Below are 24,252 nucleotides of genomic sequence, written 5' to 3'. Positions count from 1 at the left end.
CACGTTATTATGGTGTATTGTTTGTAGAACTGAGGAAAAAAATATGAATTTAATCAATTTGGGGAAAAAGCTGTAACAAAAAATGTGGAAAAAGTGAAGCAATGTGAATACTTTCCGGATGCACTGTAATAAATGTATTTACACTTGTTCTGTTGCTTACCGTTGGTAATGCCGTTTTGACTCTCGTTAATGTGAAGTGACTGATCAGTATAGGTGCGTCAGTTTAAACGGCAATGTGGCGCACAAGTTAACGTGGTCATCTATTTCTGTAAATTCTGTTCGCCAAAGAAAAGCTTTTACAGACACCCTGTGCTTTATACTGACGTCAGTGCGCGACGAAACACCGCCTCTACAGCACGTCTAATCCAGTAGCCCGCCCACCGACTCATGGAGGGCTCGTGCTAGCTGGTCAACAAAAATAAATGTGCAGAGGAAGATTAAGATATTGCGCTATTCCTGGTTAGAATACAGTGGCTGCATAAGCTTCCTTCTGATCCTAATATTAGGAATGAGTGGTTGATCTTTATTTTTAATGAAGTTCCAGCTCACGTGGGGAAGACATTATTACTTCAGTTCACTGCGGGATTGTTTGTAAAATAATCTCCAGTCTATGTTGGATTTGGATCCGACAGGAATGGTGCAACACACATGTGAGTAAAACGTGTTTTTATGTGTAATAGTGTTGCATTGTTATAGATCGTTTTGCTTATGTGTACGTGTCTAACAGAGCATACCTTTACGCTGGACTCAGACACGTATGGGCCAGGGATCGGCAGGCCGATGAATCTCATTATATTCTGTTCTTGTTCTGCTATTCTCTCTCTAAAGTTGACATCTGAAAGTGTGTGTGTGCACGCGCGGTTCACGCTTATATTGTCCGATCGTGTGGGCTATGTGTAACATAAAAATAATAGTCCAATCAAGGTCGATGAGAAATAAAACATTGTTTGTTTGATAAAGATGTTTACGAGCCCTGTGATCGAGATAATCATTCTGGTTGCTGCTTCTCCCTCATTCTCTCCTCTCTCATGTCACTGAACTGACAGGGGAGCTTAAGCTCATTTAATATGCAAATCTTATCCAATCCTAGCCGTGGGCGTTTACTTCCAAGTTTCCAGTGCAGCACACCCATCAAAACCCAGCGTTTTGGAGAGAGATTCAAAACCAGTGTAGAAAATAGCCTAAAACTTATTAGTTATGTTTTTGAATGTAAAAAACACACGAAAATCATCAGTTGACCTCAGACAACAGTATACATTTTTAAAAAAGCCAGTTCATGACACCTTTAATATTACAAGGTGTAGCCTTAGTAAGGACTCCCTATATTTACAGCATTATCTTTAAGAAACTTGTAGTTTTAATTGAATTCATTCAGACATAATTTTTTCAGTAAACTGTTGCATTAAAATAAATAAAAAGCAATTTTGTAAAACTACTGTACCAAAATCATACCGAACCATGACTTCAAAACCGAGGTACGTGCCGAACCATCAGATTTGTGTACCGTTACACCCCTAGCAACCAGTGAAGGGTCGTTACAGGGACTCTTTAACAAAGAACACAAACAGGCTCTCACATTTACATGACTTTTCATATGTATTTGTAAGTATGATGTTTTTATTACACTGATCACAATTGAATTGTCTTTCTCCAGAGTGAATACACAGGTGATCGTTGAAATCGCTACTTTTTCTAAACCTTTTATTACATTAAGGAAAACTGCTATTTCTTTTCAGAATGAATTTCTAAATGGCGTTTCAGGTTTGAATGATATGAGAAACTCTTTTCACACTGAAGACACTTGTAAGGCTTTTCTCCAGTGTGAATTCTAATGTGAATCTTAAGGCTTCCTCTAACTGTGAAGGTCTTTCCACACTGAGGGCAGGTGAAAGGCTTATCTCCGGTGTGAATTCTCATATGATCATTAAGGTGTGCTTTATATCTGTAGCCTTTCCCACACAGTTTGCAGGTGAAAGGCTTCTCTCCAGTGTGGACTGTCATGTGGACATCAAGTTCTTTTTTCTGTTTAAAGCTCTTTCCACACTGAGGGCATATGAACGGCTTCTCTCCTGTGTGAACTCTCGTGTGAATGTTCAGATTTCCTTGTAGTGAGAAACTCTTCCCACAGTATTGGCAGGTATGAGGCTTCTCTCCAGTATGAACTCTTAAGTGGGCAATAAGGTTTTTATTTTGTGTGAATCTCTTTCCACACTGAGGGCATATGAATGTCTTTTCTCCAGCGTGGATGTTCAAGTGGACTTTAAGGGTTTTTTTCTGTGTAAATCTCTTTCCACACTGAGGGCATATGAATGGCTTCTCTCCAGTGTGGATATTCAAGTGGACTTTAAGGCTCTCTTTTCGATTAAAACTTTTTCCACACTGTTGACAGGTCAAAGAGCTCTCTCCAGTGTGAATTCTCATGTGGACTTTAAGGTTTTTTTTCTGTGTAAATCTCATTCCACACTGAGAGCATATGAATGGCTTCTCTCCAGAGTGGATATTCAAGTGTATTTTAAGACTGTCTTTTCGACTGAAACTCTTTCCACACTGTTGGCAGGTGAAAGGACTCTCTCCAGTGTGAATTCTCATCTGGAGGTCTCCAGTTTCTGTTTTATGAGTCTGAGAGTAACAAAAAGATTCTTCACCAGTCATCAAACCATGACATTTCTCATACTGATCTTTCTCTTCCATTTCATTCAGTTCTTGACTCTCCTCTTTCAGCTCCTTCAGGTCTAGGGTGAAAAGAAACAAAAACAAGTTAACACCATTTAGACACATAAAATATCCCTAGCATTATTCCCACTCATTTGCAGGGTCTGCTTCACACACACCTTTGATTTGGCACAGGTTTCACACAGGATGCCCTTTCTTGAAACAACCCAGCACAGAGAGCAGTGGAACAGATTCACACACACAATCCTACAATTTGGTATATCCAATTGCCTGCATTAGCCAAAGCCGACAATATGTATGCTGAATTCTATACCCACTAAAAAACTAAAAAAGGTGCAATCTGTTATATCAGAACCTCTTAGCAATATTGCTATTTATTTGCTTACTTTAGGACACATCCTAAAGAAACTACCGGGGAATGTTATCACTGTCATGGGTGGTTGCAGGAAAACAGACGAAGATGAAGAATAGAGTTCTAACAAAGTTTTAATAACTATATTGCGAAGAGGGCAAACAGACTGAGCAACTGTTGATGTTGTGGGCTCATACGATAGAGCTCCACTTTTGGGACGAGGGTCAGCTCTGTCCTCTTCTCCTCTGGCTCTGGCTGATTTTCTCTGTGGTCAGTGGTGGTGATTTTGGCTCTGGGTCTGGCTGTCCTCTGATCCGGGGCAAAACACTCTCAAAACACCTAATGACAGCATCCCTCCAGTCAAGTTCAGAGGTATCTAGGAGGTCAACGCTTATTCAAAGAGTTACTGAATGAGCTTGATGCCGCGAACAGAGATCTGTGCGGTGGTTGAGCACTTTGCCGCAGCGGTGTGTTGACTTAAGCCACATTTCCACTGCCTGAACTTTCCCCCAGGAAGTAGGGATTGTATGTGTCAGGAAGTAGGGACTGCAGGAACCGTGGTCTAAACGAAGTTCCAGGTAAATATTTCCTCCTAAAACGGCCCTGCTTGCGATTAAGTATTTTTTCAAAGTTCAGGGACTTTTAGGGGTGGGGTGGGGCACTGAACATGCTGATTGGTTGAGCTCACCCAGCATTTTATTTCAACCTAAAAGTCTGTTGCGGTCATAGACAGTAAAAGAAATGGACGGAGCGTTCCCATTGACGTCAACGGCGAAAGAATGAAGTCAACCTAGGGGCACTCACTTCCTGATGGCTGAGCGAACTGCGCAGGCTCAGACTAAGCTTGACGACGTAGATGTGACGTGAGCCTCCTGTCTGACAGCTGTGAGTCTTCTAGTAGATGTGGAAAGCGAAATCTGAATCACGTTGTTTAAATATTTTCTCCCGCTGCTTTTGGCTCACTATGGGCTTCTCCCCATTCTTCCCCCTTGACTTTATCAGACTAGTCTCCAGGACATGTCTCCACGTCCCCCCGACTGTCTCATAGACAGTAAAAGATTGCCTGCGAGCGTCTCCTTAGGTCTATACGGTAATTTCTCAACTGTGCGACAGGGTCGCGTTGGTTATGACGCAATCATTAGCCTATTTTTACAAAAACAGCTTCTGCGGGGCGATAGTGTAAGATACAAGGTAATGGAGCCTTTTATACATTGTCGTGTTTCTTTAGAAATAAACAATGGACAAATGGAGTCTTTAAACGTCTCAGATGCAAAGTTATTCACTGTCAAAGTGACTCAAAAATGAATGGGAGTCAATGGGATGCTAACAGCAGGTGATGGCTTGGTTAGCAATGGCAGCCCCTAGGGGTGGAACGCTTTCCGAGCGCTAGATTACCCCCTTGGTTGCGGTGCATGCAGTAAGAGTTGTTTACTGTTCAAATCAACAATGGAGTTTTAAAAATATGGCCAACGACGAGGTTCAGGCTTTATTAAGTTTATTTGCAGAAGACGAAATCCAGTGGGCTCTGGAAATTCGTGCACAGTCCAATGTCAACAAATTAATCTTAGGGGTACTTTGGACCGCAATGGAAATGCAGACAGCAACGGGTCTGAGGGAATGAGTTCCTGGGAAAAATGTTACTGGGACAAATTGTTCCGGGTAATTTTAGTGGAAACGGGGCTTTTCTGCTTGAAATAAAGACTTTTCTGTCTGCATGAAACAAGGAGCACAAGGAACTGTCAAGATAGTGTGACTGCTGTACCTGGGGTTTCTGACAGACTTTACAACAAAACTTAATACACTCAACAACAAGATCTAGGGAAAAGATAGCCATCTGCCCCACATGATTATCGCATGTGAATGCTTTTAAGTCTCTTTGGATCACACATCTAAAAAAACAGGAGGCTAACACACTTTTCCAACCTGGAAAAAATGTCACAGAGCATTAAAGACAAGGATGTTTTTCACACTGAGAAATACTGTGCTCATGTCAGGATCCCAGTGTGATTGGTTGTTCTTTTTGTGTGTTTACCTTTTGTGTTCCTGTGTGCACTCTCTGTCTCCTCCCTTCTCGTTATCCCTGATTGTTTTCCACAGCTGTTGTGTGTTTCCCTCTATTTAAGGTCCAGGTGTGCTGTGTTCTGTGCGCGTTCGTTGTGTTTCTCCTGGGTGTTTGCTGCCATGCTGTGTGTGACTATTGTTGGTCTTTGATCGGGTTTTCTTGTTTTCCACTGTGTTTTCCTCCAGGACTCGGTGGGAATTTGTTAATTCCTTTGGCTTCTTCTCCCTCTCCCGATATTTTTGTGAGTACACTGTGCTACGCTTTCTTGTGGATTTTTTCCTTTTGGACTAGTCGGAGTCTTCTACTGTCAACGAGTCTCGTTTTTAGACTGGGGCTGACTACACCTTGAACTTGGTACTGTACTCATCTGTGAACTATTGATGTTTTTCCTCTGCTCTTCGGTGTGTCTCGTTTTTAGACAAGATCCGTTTGGGCGATTACGGTGCTCCTCACCGTTCTGACTGAGCATGAACATCTGAGATCCGTTCTGGATTGAGCATCATCATCTGTGTTCCTGAGATCCGTCTGATTGAGCATCAACATCACAGTTCCTGAGACCCATTGTGGATTTTGACTCTTTCCCTCTCTTTCTCGCTATTTATTTTAATAAACTTTTACTTGCATAAGATTCCCCCCGTCTCTGTCCTCACAGGACGAACGCGCCAGAAATGGAGTCTGCAAGTCAGGCGAGTGGAGACTCTTTCCAAGCGGCCTTGGCCCAGCAGGGGGCGAGATTAGACCAGCACTCTTCCCTACTCAACTCAGCTTCACATGACTTTCAGTTACTTTCAGGCCGTCTCACTGAGATCCACAACAGGTTGGAACAGGTGGCACAGGCAGTCGGAGAAAGAGAAGCTCATATACCACCAGCTGAGATTCTGAGCAGCTCTGGACCAGAACCCCAAGTGATTAATCCACCCACCTACGACGGGGATATTAAGTCTTGTAAGGCTTTTCTTGACCAATGCTCACTAGTCTTTGCACTCCAGCCTCGGAGGTTCGCGTCTGAGGTGTCAAAGGTTGCTTATGTCCTTACACTGCTAACAGGCAGAGCGCGAGACTGGGGAATGGCGGTCTGGGGAGCCAAGGACCCTTGTTGTGTTACATTTGAGACCTTGCGCTCCAAGATGACCAAGCTTTTTGATCGCAGTGTTCAAGGAGACCTAGATGCTGCCGCATTGACCCGTCTCACTCAAGATAAGTCTACTGTTACTGATTATGCGATTGAGTTCAGGACCCTCGCCGTATCCAGTGAGTGGAACGATACAGCCCAGAAAGCACAGTTCTTAAAGGGATACTTCACCGTTTTTTCATATTAAACTATGTTATTCCCTTAACTAAGATGAGTTGATACATACCTCTGTCGTCTGAGTGCGTGCACTTAATCTCTCTGACGCGGGGTGACATTCTGATAGCATTTAGCTTAGCACACTAATCACAGTTCATTCCTATGGAACCAAACAGAGATCAAGTTAGAAGCAACCAGTCAACTCCACGTTTCCCCTATTTAAATACAGTTACACGAATAGTTGGACGATCAAGTATGGTGACACAAAATAAAACGTGGCGCTTTTTTAACCGAGTTAAAAAGGAGAACTATAATGTATGGCGGAATAGCACTTCTGAGAGTACTTCAACTCGGCGCAGTAAAAAGTCCCGGCCGAAACATCCTCCCTCACATCTCCCCCTCCCTCTCTCATTTCCGTAAATAGAACCAACGTGATCTGCACGCCTGCATCAGTAGTAGTTTGAGCAGAGTTGACGAAGTACCAGTTTGTAGGAAGATAGTTTGAACAATCATGGGTATAATGTGCGTCGTAAAGGGTTGTGAGAACAAGGAGAAGGTATTTAGTGCCGTCATGTTTCACCGATTTCGGCGGAAAGCTTGGTTAGCTGCTTTGAACATTGATGCAACAACATCGCTGGAGATTCTGAAGAAATGGCGTGTTTGCTCCGAGCATGTCACACAGGCGGACTATACCTCCACAGGATTACGCCTAAAGGATTCTGCCACACCGACAATAATTAAAGCAAGAACACAACAAAGTGGATCATCACCTAACACTGTAAGTGTCCGTTTGCATGGTATTTGGTTGTCCTGAAGTGCAGGTGGCAGTAACCTTAGCTTATCAAACTTTTGTGGTGTTTAACCTAGTAAACACAAGTAACTTTGCTGCGAAATCAGTGCGCTTGTGAGACAGGCAATACAGAGTTTTTGACTGTTTGATGTACTTGAGAAGTGAGCTCAGAAATAAAAATGAAGTATAAGCCTAAGCCCGTAGTGTAACGTTATAACTTAGTGTCACCAAATCAACAGGCACTGTGTCAGCTTTCCAAGTGATCTTAAGTAAAAGACAAAAGCCAATATTAGTATACTTTAACATAGCAACGTTTAATATTACAGATGGAACATTCACGAGAACATCATAAAAACAAACAAACAGATTTTATGAGATGAACCTCTCAATATAGAAACCTGCAACCGCAGTGAGAAAATAAACATAAAAACTCCCCTTACACTATAAGCTTTAATGTCAATATGGTAATATGTGAACTGCTCGGAGCAAACACGCCATTTCTTCAGAATCTCCAGCGATGTTGTTGCATCAATGTTCAAATCAGCTAACCAAGCTTTCCGCCGAAATCGGTGAAACATGACGGCACTAAATACCTTCGCCTTGTTCTCACAACCCTTTACGACGCACATTATACCCATGATTGTTCAAACTATCTTCCTACAAACCGGTACTTCGTCAACTCTGCTCAAACTACTACTGATGCAGGCGTGCAGATCACGTTGGTTCTATTTACGGAAATGAGAGAGGGAGGGGGAGATGTGAGGGAGGATGTTTCGGCCGGGACTTTTTACTGCGCCGAGTTGAAGTACTCTCAGAAGTGCTATTCCGCCATACATTATAGTTCTCCTTTTTAACTCGGTTAAAAAAGCGCCACGTATTATTTTGTGTCACCATACTTGATCGTCCAACTATTCGTGTAACTGTATTTAAATAGGGGAAACGTGGAGTTGATTGGTTGCTTCTAACTTGATCTCTGTTTGGTTCCATAGGAATGAACTGTGATTAGTGTGCTAAGCTAAATGCTATCAGAATGTCACCCCGCGTCAGAGAGATTAAGTGCACGCACTCAGACGACAGAGGTATGTATCAACTCATCTTAGTTAAGGGAATAACATAGTTTAATATGAAAAAACGGTGAAGTATCCCTTTAAGGGGTCTCAATGAAAGCATTCAAGATGAGATTGCGTCACATGATCTTCCCACATCTCTAGAAGGAGTTATCGATTTGGCTCTCAGAGTCGAGGCTCGCCACAGACAGCGGAGGGTTCGCCGCTCGTTTCACCATCTTTTCTCCGATCCGTCACTGAGGGTGAGCGACAATATTTCTCCATCTTCCTCCTCGGTGGAGCCTATGCAACTGGGTCGGCTCCGACTGACCGCAGAGGAGAAACAGCATCGTTTCACCAATGGTCTCTGTCTGTACTGTGGTAAGCCGGGGCATAAGGCTCTCACCTGCCCAGCAAAAGGTTCCGCCCGCCGGTGATCCCGGGAGTATCGGTGGGCGTTTCTCATCTTGGCTCTTCTCCTGGGTCTCGTACCATGTTGATGGTCTCTATCAGCTATAATAACTCTGTGTTCCACTCTCAGGCCTTGTTGGACTCCGGTGCTGAGGCGAGTTTTATGGACGCTTCTCTTGCTGAGTCTTGGGGAATTCCTGCGGTAACCCTAACTGACTATCTGTCTGCTTTAACTTTAAAAGGGCAACACATGGCAGAGATCACTCATTGCACACCCTCTGTAAGTCTTTTTGTTTCTGGCAATCATCGTGAGGATTTTAAATTTTTCTTGTTACATTCTTCCCAGTCACCCATCATTTTAGGGCATGACTGGTTGATTAAACATAATCCTCACGTTGATTGGCAGAATAGTCTCGTATTGTCTTGGTCACCGTCTTGTCATGTGTTTTGTCTTGGTCCTGCTCCTTCTGATCCCGTTTGTTCTGTTTTACAGATTCCTGCGGCCGATCTCTCGGGGGTCCCGGCGGAGTATTCTAATCTGGATCGGGTGTTCAGTAAGGCTCGAGCTACGTCCCTGCCTCCTCACCGGTCGTATGATTGTGCCATCGATCTCCTCCCAGGTACTTTTCCGCCGAAGGGTCGCGTTTTTTCCCTTTCGGGTCCAGAAAGAGAGGCCATGGACAAATACATTAATGAAGCCCTTGCCGCCGGTCTCATTCGCCGCTCCACCTCCCCTGCTGGGGCAGGTTTTTTCTTTGTTAAGAAGAAAGACGGCTCCCTCCGCCCGTGTATTGATTATAGAGGTTTAAACGACATTACTGTTAAGAATAAATACCCCTTACCTTTAATGTCGACTGCCTTTGAATTATTACAGGGAGCTTGTGTCTTCACCAAGTTAGATCTGCGCAACGCTTATCACTTGGTTCGCATAAGGGAGGGCGATGAGTGGAAGACAGCATTTAATACACCTTCGGGGCACTGGGAATATTCCGTTCTACCGTTCGGTCTTGCGAACGCACCCGCTGTCTTCCAGACTATGGTTAATGAAGTGTTGGGAGACATGATCAACAAATTTGTCTTTGTGTATCTAGATGACATTCTCATCTTCTCCCCTTCTATGCAGATACACACCCAGCATGTTCGCCTAGTCTTACAACGGCTATTAGAGAATCAGTTATTTGTCAAGGCGGAGAAGTGCGAATTCCACAAACAGTCGGTTACGTTCTTGGGTTTTGTTATAGCCGCTGGGAAGATTTTCCCCGATTCCGCTAAGATCAGAGCGGTCGCTGATTGGCCAGTACCCGACACACGTAAGGAGTTACAGCGTTTTCTGGGATTCGCCAATTTTTATCGGCGTTTTATCAGAAATTTTGGTCAAATCGCTAAACCTCTTACTGCTCTTACCTCCACTAAAGTAGGTTTCCGTTGGAATAACGAAGCTCAGAAAGCCTTTGATGAATTAAAGTCCCGTTTCATCTCTGCGCCTGTTCTTTCTATTCCTGATCCTGCTTACCAGTTTATAGTTGAGGTAGATGCTTCTGATGTCGGGGTAGGCGCCGTTTTGTCCCAGCGGTCACCCATTGACGGGAAAGTGCACCCGTGCGCCTTTTTTTCTCACCGGTTAAACCCAGCAGAACGTAATTACGACATAGGTAACCGGGAGTTGCTGGCGGTTAGACTTGCTTTGGGTGAGTGGCGTCACTGGTTGGAGGGAGCCTCGGAGCCCTTCCTGGTCTGGACGGATCACAAGAACTTAGAGTACATCCGTTCGGCCAGGAGGTTAACATCCAGGCAGGCTCGCTGGGCGCTCTTCTTTGACCGTTTTAACTTCACCCTTTCGTACCGGCCGGGTTCTAAGAACGTTAAGCCGGATGCTCTCTCCCGTCTGTTCGGTGGCTCGGAACCCGATCGGCCCGAGACCGTTCTCCCGGAAGGGACGGTGGTCGGGGCGGTCACCTGGGGCATCGAGCAGCGGGTGAGGGAGGCAGGACGAGGGGTGGAGGTCCCAGAGGGGTGCCCGGTGGGTCGTCTGTGGGTTCCCGAGGCATTGCGTTCTGATGTCATCCGGTGGTGTCATGAATCTAAGTTTGTCGGCCATCCTGGTGTTCGGAGAACGTTGGCAGCCGTCCGTCAACGTTTTTGGTGGCCCGCTATGGGTCCTGACGTCAGACAGTTTGTATTAGCCTGTCAGGTTTGTGCTTGTAATAAGGCCTCTCATCAACCACCCGTTGGTCTGCTTAAACCTTTGCCCGTGCCCTCCCGCCCCTGGTCACATATAGCTCTTGATTTTGTCACTGGCTTACCGGCGTCTGATGGTAACACTGTTATACTGACGGTGGTGGATCGCTTTTCTAAAGCGGTCCATTTCATTCCCCCGCCCAAACTCCCTTCTGCCAAAGAGATGGCTCAGGTTCTGATTAACCACGTTTTTAGGTTACATGGTCTTCCTACTGACGTGGTTTCAGATAGGGGTCCTCAGTTCATCTCCCGTTTCTGGCAGGAGTTTTGTAGACAGATCGGCGCCACCGCCAGCTTGTCTTCTGGTTATCATCCGCAGACCAACGGTCAATGTGAACGGGCTAATCAGGATCTCGGTCGTACGCTCCGCTGTCTGTCGTCTCGCTATCCGAACTCCTGGTGCCAACAGCTCCCCTGGGTCGAGTACTCCCATAACTCTCTTCCCGTTTCCTCGACCAATCTGTCTCCGTTTGAAGCCGCTACCGGTTTTCAACCTCCCTTATTTCCATCACAAGAACCCGATGCAGCGGTTCCGTCTGCTTTAGCTTTTGTCCGAAGGTGCAAACGCACTTGGAAAAGAGCTAGAACCCTATTATTACAAAGCTCCAGACGAACCAAGGCTGCGGCTGACCGTCACCGGCGACCTCCTCCTCGTTATATCTGTGGACAAAAGGTTTGGCTTTCTTCCAGGGATCTGCCTCTTCGCGAGTCATCTCGTAAGCTGGCTCCGAGATTCCTTGGGCTATTCAGTATTGTCAAGGTCGTCAGCCCAGTGGCAGTTAAGCTTAAGTTACCTCTTTCTCTTGGTCGGGTTCACCCTGTTTTTCATGTATCCAGGGTTAAACCAGTGATTTTTGCCTCCATTAATCCCCCTGTCTCTACCCCCAAACCCCCCGCCCCCCAACTAGTGGATGGTTCTCCTGCCTACTCAGTCAGGAGATTACTAGATGTTCGCCGCAGGGGTAGAGGTTTTCAGTATCTTGTGGACTGGGAGGGGTACGGTCCGGAGGAGAGGTGTTGGGTACCGGCTCGGGACATTCTGGACCCCGGTTTGATCGAGGATCTCCGTCGACGACAGGGTGAGTCCCTCCCTGGCCCGTCCAGTGCCGGCCGTGGGGAGGGGGGTACTGTCAGGATCCCAGTGTGATTGGTTGTTCTTTTTGTGTGTTTACCTTTTGTGTTCCTGTGTGCACTCTCTGTCTCCTCCCTTCTCGTTATCCCTGATTGTTTTCCACAGCTGTTGTGTGTTTCCCTCTATTTAAGGTCCAGGTGTGCTGTGTTCTGTGCGCGTTCGTTGTGTTTCTCCTGGGTGTTTGCTGCCATGCTGTGTGTGACTATTGTTGGTCTTTGATCGGGTTTTCTTGTTTTCCACTGTGTTTTCCTCCAGGACTCGGTGGGAATTTGTTAATTCCTTTGGCTTCTTCTCCCTCTCCCGGTATTTTTGTGAGTACACTGTGCTACGCTTTCTTGTGGATTTTTTCCTTTTGGACTAGTCGGAGTCTTCTACTGTCAACGAGTCTCGTTTTTAGACTGGGGCTGACTACACCTTGAACTTGGTACTGTACTCATCTGTGAACTATTGATGTTTTTCCTCTGCTCTTCGGTGTGTCTCGTTTTTAGACAAGATCCGTTTGGGCGATTACGGTGCTCCTCACCGTTCTGACTGAGCATGAACATCTGAATTCCTGAGACCTGTTCTGGATTATGTATCAACATCTGAGTTCCTGAAGATCCGTTCTGACTGAGCATGAACATCTGAGTTCCTGAGATTTGTTCTGACTGAGCATCAACATCTGAGATCCGTTCTGGATTGAGCATCATCATCTGTGTTCCTGAGATCCGTCTGATTGAGCATCAACATCACAGTTCCTGAGACCCATTGTGGATTTTGACTCTTTCCCTCTCTTTCTCGCTATTTATTTTAATAAACTTTTACTTGCATAAGATTCCCCCCGTCTCTGTCCTCACAGCTCACCTGGACAAAGTTGGAACAAAGTTTAATCATTTGAATTTTTTCACAGATGAAAATAATCAAATCAAAGTACAGGAACCACCTCAATAACAGACACCTCACAGACTGCCTCAGACTGGCTGTCTATAGCAATGACCCAGACTTCAAACATAGTCAGTCTTCATTGATAAATCATTTTCTTGTTTGCATCAGTTTTAAACAGTTATTGTAATTCAAATACAATTAAAATACTAAATATAAAAGGCCTCACGTTGGAAGTACAATCTGGGCTGTCTTTTTCTATCTACAGTGCATCTGTAAAGTATTTACAGCACTTCACTTTTCCACATTTTGTTGTTACAGCCTTATTCCAAAATGGATTCAATTATTTATTTTTCCTCTATTCTACAAACAATACCCCATTATGACAATAAGAAAAAGTTTGTTTGAAATATTAGCACATTTTTATTTATTTTTTAAAGAAGAAAAAAAATCACATGTTCATAAGTATTCACAGCCTTTGCTCAATTCTTTGTTGAAGCACCTTTGGCTTAATTTTGACAATTAAGTATTTTTAAGTGGGATGCTCCAAGCTGGGCACACCTATTTTTGGGCAGTTTCTCCTATTTTTCTTTGCAGGACCTCTCAAGCTCCATCAGGTTGGTTGGGGAGAGTCGGTGCACAGTCATTTTGATATATACATGAATGGTTCCATCACAAGCCTGAAACTGTTGGATACTGTTATTCATGGAGCTCTTAGGTTTATCACAAATTTAAGAGCACTTACTCATCACTGTTCTTTGTATGATCGGGTTGGCTGGTCTGCATTGTCCACTCGTAGATTACTATTTATTGGGAACAATTGCAGTGCAGATTAAAGGTCCCATGGCATGACATTTTTATTTTATGAGATTTTTAAACATTAATATGAGTTTCCCTAGCCTGAATATTTTCCCCAATTGGCTAGAAATTTTGATTGGTGTAAACAGAGTTCTGGCTGTCTTTCTCTGCATTTGAGAAAATGAGAGCTCAGACAAGCTGATCTTGAATTCTCCTGTTATGACGTCATACCAGGAAAGGTCTCCCTTGCTCAACAGAAGCTCTTACTGTATTCATGTCGTGTGTTTGCTGTAAGCTGTGGTGAAAGCATTTTGTGAGAGAAATAACGTTGCAAAGTTCACTTGTGTTTATTCAGAGCTCTCAGATACAAACACAATAAACTCGCTCTCAAAAACTCGGTACAATAACACTTTCTCAGCAATCTTTTCCCAGCTCCGTCTCTCGTCTCGACTGGCAGCGAGGGAGTGCTGCAGCTGCTCGCCTGACTTAATCATGCCCCTCCGCACATAATCCCATTTCAAATGCAAAGATGTCAGCCACAACAGTAGGTGTTTTCACTGAAGTTCACAGCAGACATGCCCCTTGAAACAGACAGTTCCAGCCAGAGGGCTAATATCAGTATAGAGAAAATGCCTTTTATTTCTAAATTGACATTTTTGATGTAAAAACCATACTAACAATATAAGTACACCTCAGGAAACATTATAAAATAATAAAATAATCCATGCCATGGGACCTTTAATGCATTGACTTTATTTTAATGTTTTTTTTTTTTTGGTCTTCTCTCAAAAGTCTGCCCTGGAGCCACAGACAGTTATTCTTTCCCCATTGCAACTTCCTTCTCCACCCTGCACTATTTCCACTGTGCCATACCCTCCCTATAGGATTTCAAACCATGACGTCTTAGTGTATTACAAACAGTAACCTTGGAAACGGTGGTCCCAGCTCTTTTCAGGTCATAGACCAGCTCCACCCGTGTAGTTCTGGGCTGATTTCTCACCTTTCTTAGGATCACTGAGACCCCACGAGGTGAGATCTTGCATGGAGCCCCAGTCCGAGGGAGAATGACAATCATGTTTAGCTTTTTCCATTTTCTAATGATTGCCCACACAGTGGACCTTTTTTCACCAAGCTGCTTGGCAATTTCCCCGTAGCCCTTTCCAGCCTTGTGGAGGCGTACAATTTTGTCTCTAGTGTCTTTGGACAGCTCTTTGGTCTTGGCCATGTTAATAGTTGGATTCTTACTGATTGTATGGGGTGGACAGGTGCCTTTATGCAGCTAATAGAATGGAATGTCCACAGAGTAGAGTTGGATTTTAAAGGCAGACTAACAGGTCTTTGAGGGTCAGAATTCTAGCTGATATACAGGTGTTCAAATACTTATTTGCAGCTGTATCATACAAATAAATAGTTTAAAAATCATATATTGTGATTTCTGGATTTTTGTTTTTTAGATTATGTCTCTCACAGTGGACATGCACCTACAATGACAATTTCATACCCCTCTATGATTTCCAAGTGGGAGAACTTGCAAAATAGCAGGATGTTCAAATACTTATTTTCCTCACTGTACTTCAGGCACTTCAAGATGCGCTTAACCTCTGGTGACTTTACCACCAACTGGCAGAGAATTGAAGTCAGAATCGTGACTGAATGTACTCTCTCTGTGATTCTGTTCACAGCTACGATGAATCTCTTCATCAAGTCAGTGGAGAAGCCCAGATGGGGAGCTTAGCTGTCGAGTGGAGTCCATCAGGTCCTAGTCAGGGTCTTTATGGACAACTTGATAATCACGGCAAGGTCAGTCCTGGAGGGCTCTTGGAAGATTTGATAGAGCTCACTACAGCAGCTAGGATGGAGTTCAAACCCTCAAAATCGAGAAGCTTGGTCCTGAAGCGGGGTCATGTCCAGGACTGCTTCCAGTTTAAGATTGGTGAAGATACATCCCAACAGTCACGGAGAAGCCGATAAAGAGCTTAGTGAGGTAGTACAGAGCCAGCCTGACTGAGCAAGCGTGAAGGAGATGCTCAACCAAGCTGAAGGATGGCTGAAAGCCCCGGAGAGGAGTGCCCTGCCTGGAAAGTACAAGTTATGGGGCTATCAATACTGTATCCTTCCAAGACTCCTGTGGCCACTGCTTGTGTAAGAGGTCCCCTTGATGTATGTACAGTGCTAATGTAAGGCCAGGCTGATTAAACTACATCAGACACATCAGACACAACAGAGACTCACAGCACGTTTTTAGTGAATTGTTCATTTCAGTGTGTGCTTTGCTTTAAAACATGAGCTCTGTTGTATTTTGCGATAGTTTCTGAAGAGTGCAATTTTGCTGTCGAATCTGTTATAATGATGCACAGAGAACGTGTGCGCACTCTTGATTACTGATCTCATGTAGCATTCATGTACATTTCAGTACATTTACGTTGTTTCCACACACACTCAGGAAGGATGTTTGATTGGTCATGTGTGAACGTTCGTTATGACCGCTTCGCGAACGAATTGTTCATTTGAACCAATCCTTTTTAGTGAAACAGTTCACCAAATCGGACTGAACTGTTCCAAACAGTTTGCATCTTTAGTAAGCTCTAATCCACACATTGCTAAGGTTATTCACTTTTTGACGTGTCTGACTCTCACTCTGACTCAAAATAAACCGACATCCCGGATATGCTGTCCTTGCAACTGCGTCACTTTGAAGAAGCTAGACAGCTAGCTAACAAATACACATGAAGCAGTTTATCCTTTTCAGAATGTTTACTTATGTGATCCTTTTTCTTTTGTAAAACTGAAATACAATAAACAAGAAATTAAATTACAACGTGTACATTAATAAGTTGGATATAATATAAACGTGTGAGCTACAATCTGCACGTGCGTACCGTTATACATATGCGTACATGTAATAGAAAACTTCCCGACATTTTCATATTGATCACAAACTTATTTTCAATAGGAAATATTAGCTATGTACCTACATAACACTTTAAAAGATCTTAACAAATAGCAAATAAACTTACAGGCATATCTTTCTCCAAGGTGAAGACTGTTATGCTGTATTGAAATCGCTGCTGCAAGTTGAACCGCTGCCGAACCACTAAATCAACACTGCGACTGCGTATGTGCAGAAAATAACAAACTGCAACATCGAAAATGTCCACTAGGTGGAGCTCATACACCATGACCAGATAATAGGCAGAACACCGGAGTTATTCAGTTAACACAGGGATGCAAACACATGTATGGTCAAAAAAGAGAGTGGTAAATCCTCAGTTAAAAACAAAAAAAAACCTGTTTTAAATTCCAGTTATTGTGCATGTGATGCTAATGAGTAGTCCTTGTGTTGTCACCCGATAGCGAGTACAAAATTGTTCAGAAACAGCTATAAACTCAAATCAACAGCCCTTTATTTACAGATCAAGAATTATAATTGGAATATAATGATGATCTTGGAGATTTTTACCTTCTGATGGTTGTAACCAAATGTGACGCGCAATTTGAATGCTGAACGGAGATGATGATTGACAGCTGCAGCGGAGGGAAGACGAGTTTCCGTCAACTTTAATTTAACGATGGAAATAATATTAATATAATATCCTTGTCCCGCACATTCATCTATGGAATGGCTTTAAATGACTTTGTACAGTATATCATAATATCAGAGTGATTGCTTCAGGATCATGTGACGATATACTTCTGATTATTTAATTATCACGAATCTGAGGAATTGTCTTCCTGTCTGAGTTTTGTCAGACAGGAAAAACCCTGTATAACATTATAAACCAACAATACCTAACCTGCAGTGATCTCACCAGAACTTTGCCAGTAAGACGGGAAGGTGCAGCGCTGAATTCTGGTCTCAGGGAGAAATGTGTTGCCGTGTTTAATTATTAACGTGTTTAATAAGATAAATGGCGACTGCTTAATTTCACAACAAGCATGCGATTAATCGCACCAGTGTTGTGTGATTAATCGTGATTAATCGCATGCTTGTTGTGAAATTAAGCAGTCGCCATTTTAAAAGTAATAGTCTATTGACAGCCCAAATATATATACATATTTATATACAAATGAAAATCCCAAAATAAGTGACTTTCAAAATTCCCTGTAAATTATTTGATAATTCCTTTTGAACTAAATAGATAGGTTTCCCTTTTACACATCTAACAGGTCTCTGACCTGTTTTAGCCATCAATATTTGGCCCTGGTCAAACTCACTCAAATCCTTACGCTTCCTCATTTTTCCTGCTTCTAACACATCAACTTTGAGGACAAAATGTTTATTTTGCAGCCTAAAATATCCCACCCACTAACAGGTGCTGTGATGAAGAGATAATCAGTGTTATTCATTTCACCTGTCATAATGTTATGCGTGAGCAGTGTATATATTACTACCACTTGAAATACTCTTTGATACTTTCTCACTCTCTCTTTTAGCAAATGATTCTTTGACTGTGATGATCATATTGATGATAATAAATTAGTATTTATTGTAATCTTGGAGAATGCAATGAAGGATCGATGTGCAATGGGGGTCTGCCAAGAAGCTAATCAGCAACTTTTCCTATAGTTGAAAAAAAGAAGGATCTTGCAGAGGCATGGAAGCAACCGAATCTGCCTAAACACTCCCTTAACATAAAATGTTGGCAATAGGATCTAGCCAGGCCAGGATTGACAGTCAAAACACCAAATGGTTTAGCTCCCCAGTACTTGAGCGAGCTCTTAACGCATTATAGTCCTTCACGTCTATTGCCATCTCAAAATTCTGGCCAGTTGATATTACCTAGAATTTGAAAAGGTGGATAAGGTGCTATATAGTACCAATACCACATAAAGAACCTGTAAAGCCCCTGCGTGGTTCTTCAGCAGTTCTTCAGTTGTTCTTTGGGGTGGGTAAGGTGCTTTATAGCACCACTGTCATGAAAAAATTAAAAAATAAGCTCCTCTCGGTTCTGTCTCTCTTTTAGTTTCTTAATTTAGTTGGGGAACTGATTACAAAACAACATTAAATAATAATAAAAAAAATATTCACATGCAGTTAACATGGTTCTCAACCTTTTTGGCCCAACGGCCCCCAAATGAAATATTTCAGAGCCCTAAAACACAACACTTTTTGACCCCAGCAAAGTGATTCAAAACAGCTTTTTGCCAGTGGTATTAATTTGAGTAAATGGACTGCATTTATATAGCGCTTTTATCCAAAGCGCTTTACATTTTTGCCTCACATTCACCCATTCATACACCGACGGCGATGTCAGCCATGTAAGGCGCCATCCAGCTCGTCGGGAGCAGCTGGGGTTAGGTGTCTTGCTCATGGACACTTCGACACTTGGTCAAGTGGAACCGGGGATTGAACCACCAACCTTCTGGTTTGTAGACAACCTACATGAACCACTGAGCCACTGCCGCCCCTAATGAATATGGGGCCTGCCCATCTTTCAAATTAAAACACAACAGGCATTCAATACACACAAATTATAACAGTATGCCTATAGGGTATCAAATCCACACTCTAACCATTTTCAAATCATCACCCATACATCGCTTATTGATAGCCAATACATTATAAATAATAATAATAAAAAACCTCTGGGGAAAAAAATGTATTAGCGAAAAACATAAAGTTATCTTAACATTTATTTTATTTGAATTGTATGTTTTGTTCATTTGTATAGCCTAGCTTTTATAACATATTATGATGATGTCCGTACAGTTTTTTTTTTTTTTTTTTTTTTTTTTTGCATATGATGATGTCCGTACTGATGGCCAACTGTTTTTTCTTACATGTAATAGTTTATTGCACTTTGGAATATATATATATGTATATATATAAAAAAAACAATAATTAAAAAAAAGCACCAATCAGATGTACGCTATTTGTGCGCGAGCAGTCCTACTCAAGAAACCACGTCATTGTGTCGTTGCTCGTTGGACCTTTGGAGCCGCCGTCGTTTTGAAGAGAGACTGAGGAGAGAGAAAGAAGCTAATATATTTGCCCAGGTGAGTGTCATACCTCCAACTGTCACATAAATGTTATTAAAGTTGAGTTACTTGTTAGGGGGACATTTTGTTGTTAATGTTATACCGTGTTTTGAGTAATGTTAGCCGAATGTGGAGCCTGACCAACTGTGTTGACTAATTTAGTTAACGATTTTTTGGCAAAAAAGAAAAATTATTTCTCACACTCAAGCCAGAGTTGCAGCAGTAACGTTTTAGTAACGTTATTTCAACCAAATACACTGAAACGCCTTTGGTGTAACGTCAACAGACAAAGCTCGAGAGACAAGGGGGGTTTAAGTTAACGTTAAGGAAATACGGTTAGGGATATTTGTTGCTTAAACACTGAAGTGTAACGTTAAGTAATAATTAAGGCTGATGGGGTCGTTCGTTTCTTGACTAACTATTTAATCTTTTTTTAATTTTTAATCGCTGATAGTGATGACAGCCATGGTCCTAGAGGTGGGCTTTATATAGCTGCACCGTTCCCATGGATGCTGTGTCTAGTACTGAATATGAAATATAAAACAAAATAAAAATAACATGCACAACATCTTAACTATTAAAGGACAACTCCGATGAGAAATGAACCTAGGGGTAATTAACAGATGGTTACCGAGTAGATCGTTCTCTGGGATGCGTTTTCATGGAAAAAGAATGTAAAGAGTTTTATCTTTAAAAACAGATTAGCTTATAACACTAGTCTATGGGGCACAGAGTAGTGAAATTAAATCGCTAGTTAATACCACTAACAAGGCTCAAAATAGCCTCACACTAACACAGTAGCATAATAAGGGTCCCAACATGCAAACCGAAGCATTGAGAACTTTGTAAGAGTACAAACAGTTTAATAAGAAGATACTTTATAAACAGAGCGCATTTCGCGTTCACGAACAGGCGCCATCTTGGAAAACAGTCTCGACTCATCGAGCGACGAGAGCTCTGCTAAGTGATGAACTGTGACTTGGAAATCTCATATACTCCGTTGTTTCCGGAAGAAAACACTGAACACAACAGAGAAAATAAATAAATAAAAATAAAAATGTCCATGTTATTACATTTCACAAACTTAATTCCTATCGACCAGCTCACTTAGAACAGCGCTCGTAGATCGATTCATCGAGACTGTTTTTCGAGACGGTGCCTGTCCGTGAACACGTAAGGCACTATGTTTACAACGTATCTTCTTATTAAACTGTTTGTTCTCTTACAAAGTTCTCAATGCTTCGGTTTGCATGTAGGGACCCTCATTATGCTGCCGTGTTAGTGTGAGGCTATTTTGAGCCTTGTTAGTGGTATTAACTAGCGATTTAATTTTACCACCCTGTGTCTACCCTGTGCCCCATAGACTAGCGTTATAAGCTAATCTGTTTTTAGAGATAAAACTCTTTACATTCGATTTTCAAGAAAACGCATCCCAGAGAACGATCTACTCTGTAACCATCTGTTAATTACCCCTAGGTTCATTTCTCACCGGAGTTGTCCTTTAAGTTAAAATTAAATGTAAGCATACTTATGTTAACCGTTTAAAGCTCAAATAAAGTATTTAATCTAACATGCAAGAGGTGTAACATTACATAGTGTAAGGTTACGTCAAAGGCTTCTATGCAAATGTAACTGGAATGGAAGCAAAGAACAAATTCTTTAACGTTAGGTTAAAAGTTAGCTCTATTTATTTAGGCTATTTGTCATTAGCTTAATTATTAACATTGTCTATTTCATGTCTATTCAATACCCCAATAGGTTGATGCAGGAGAAGATGAACAAAGTATTAGGGGACATCTGCGAGTAATGAAGGAGGAAATAGAGAAGCTTCAACCAAAGAAAGGATGGTGTGGATAAATTTTGTGTCCAACCATAGCACAGAGGAGACTCTCTGAGTTCCCGTGTTTCAGACTGGTGAAAATTGTAAATACAGTAAGTACTTACAAGTAAATAATGACAGAAATTTCATTTTTGGGTGAACTAACCCTTTAACTCTGTTTGCAAATGGTTGTATAAGCAGTTTACTTGTATATAATAAGCTATTAGCAATTAGTTAATATGAATGCATGAGTGTGTATCATACATCTGTATGTAGAATGAATGCAAATGGTGAAAAGGTAATCATAAGAGGTCTATAATACCTGTAGAAGGGTGTACAACTACTGTCTTTGAGTAGACTTTAGGGTTCTATGTTCTCTCTCGCCTTCTTCCAGTGTTCCAGTTATTTATTTATTTCAGTTTGCAAGTGTTTTTATTAAAGTTTTTGAGCAATTCCACTCACTCATCAATAGGTTACAAACTCAAAATTTTCCAAAAAACAAACAAACAAAAAAACAGGACTCTTGTTCAAAAATGTACATATTTCAAGTCTGCTGCATTTTTTTGTATGTGTGTACAAGCCTGACTTGTCAGCACTGATTTTATTTGCTACTGAGATTAATCAATTAAATGGTTTTGAAAGTGTAATTTATTGTGTTTCTCAGAAAGCATTTAAAACAGTATTTTAAATCTTTAAAACCACAATTTGGTAAGAATTATCATTCACCTTTTAAGTAAAAGTTGTAATTAAGAAGCATATTGACATGTATCTGGCATGATAATGGGCCCTACCATCTAAAAAAAAAAAAAAAAAAAAAAAAAAAAAAAAAAAAAAAAAAAAAAAAAAATATATATATATATATATATATATATATATATATATATATATATATATATATATATATATATATATATATATATATATATATATATATATATATTAAAAAAACTAACAATATATGGCACCTCTAATTTGACAAATGTGCTAGAAAGCTACTTTATGAATAGGTGCTATATAGCACCAAAAAAGGTTCCTCTGATTACGAACCAAAGAACCACTGCTGGTGCTATATGGCACCCCTTATGGTTCTATATAGCACCATATGACAAAGGTGCTGTATAGCACCTTTAAAGATAGGTGCTATATATCAGGTTCCCCTATGATTACGAGCCAAAGAACCACTTTTAGTGCTATATAGCACCATTTTTGTGTAGGTGTAGGTACATAAATTGAATAAAGTAATCAAATGTAAAATAACTGCATTTTTAAATTTTTAAATTTAAGATGAATCCTTATTAAACCTACAAAGGCTATTCAATCAAGAACAGTGAGTGATGTCCTTATCTTTTGTTTGACATTAAACAGACAGCAGTAAAGACTACTGCCCCTTTAAGACCCCTTTCACACTGGACGCGATTTTGACACGCGAATAATTCGCATGATTGGTTTTTTTTTGATCAGCTGTGTGTGTAATGAGCGCTTACACACCGAACGCGAATGTGCTACGGCGAAAAAACTGTTTTTTTTTTTTCCCGCTTCGATGTCGATTTTTTTTTTACTTTCGCGGAGACAGAAAAGGCTTCAACCAATCACATACACAGAGACAAAGGCGACGTCACAGCAACAATGACAGACCTTCTTATTGCTTGTGTGTCTACTCATCCCGTTTTGTTTGATAAAACAAACAAAAATTATAAAGACAATGTGTGGCGTAGCATTGCCAGCCAACTCGGATATCATGACTGTGAGTATGTTGGTGTTCGTTATTTGTCGTTGTGTTGTTGAAGGCTAGCAGGCTAGACAACATTTGGGATAGAATGCTAACACAGAGACCGTCTTTACTTTATAATAAGGAAACAAAATGTAGTGAAACTATCTAGGGCTGCTTGTACTATACTATACATTACAAAACGCACTGTGTTTTAGTTGAAGACACAAAAAAACTGTGGAAAAATCTCAGGGACACCTATGTAAGAAAAAGGAGAGAGGAAAAGGAAACTAAAAGTGGACAGGCTGGAAAACAGAGGAAGAGGTGGAAGTACATGGAGTGCCTGAACTTCCTTGAGGCTTCTACTTCTTTCAGGAGGTAGCTGTAGCCTGTTAATTCAGATTAATAAACTACCCCCCCCAACCTATCTGAAATACAGCAATGAAGATGAAAAATAATGCATTGTTTGTCTAATGAGGTGGCACAGGAAAGTTTACAGAATGCTTTTGAACAGGGTCTGCAGCAATCTTGAGGAGGATCAGGTGATAGATGATGCAGGTCAGGGCACATCTGAGAGTGAGGGAGAGCATTCCTGTTCACCTCCTCGGAAAAAAAAATCTAAGGACTTTTTTAAGGATTATTTATTGAGGAAAGAGGCCAGGGAGGAGAAGAAAGTCAGGAAGCGAGAGGAGAATGATGACACATCATTTTTTAATGAGCCTGGCCCCAGCCATGAGAAGGCTGCCGTCAGACTATGATTATGAATTCAGCCCAGAGGAGTAGACAGTCTATAACTATTAAATAGTGATGGGGTTATTATTATTATTATAATTATAATATGTATAGTATTGCTTGTTTTTGTTGATGTTGTTGCTGAAAGGGGGTTGGTTATGGAATTGTTGCTGTATTATGAAATTATCAGATTTTACTCTAACAACGGCCAGTCATATTAATTATTTTTTATGTGTACTTGTCTTGTATTTGTGCATCTGTGAACTGTTCTGTGTTTATCTTGCTGCAAAACCAATTGCCCTATGGGGACAAATAAAGTCTAAAGTCAAAGTCAAGTCAAGGCTGCCGTCAGAGCGGCAGTCC

The 24,252-nt window shown here is 41.6% G+C and overlaps 1 protein-coding gene across 1 annotated transcript in view; it reads right to left on the bottom strand.

Moving 5' to 3' along the window:
- Positions 1–24,252, bottom strand: part of LOC137075824 (zinc finger protein 721-like) — an 83,831-nt gene that overhangs the window by 44,911 nt on the left and 14,668 nt on the right. The window contains exon 2 of the mRNA XM_067444777.1: positions 1,811–2,732. Coding sequence (XP_067300878.1) covers positions 1,811–2,732 — 922 coding nt within the window. The remainder of the gene's footprint in view (positions 1–1,810; positions 2,733–24,252) is intronic.

The sequence above is a fragment of the Pseudorasbora parva genome, chromosome 5, assembly GCF_024679245.1.
Source record: "Pseudorasbora parva isolate DD20220531a chromosome 5, ASM2467924v1, whole genome shotgun sequence".
Taxonomy (NCBI): Eukaryota; Metazoa; Chordata; class Actinopteri; order Cypriniformes; family Gobionidae; genus Pseudorasbora; species Pseudorasbora parva.
Note: the sequence above shows the minus strand (reverse complement) of the source record. Positions and strands in the feature narration are given on the sequence as shown.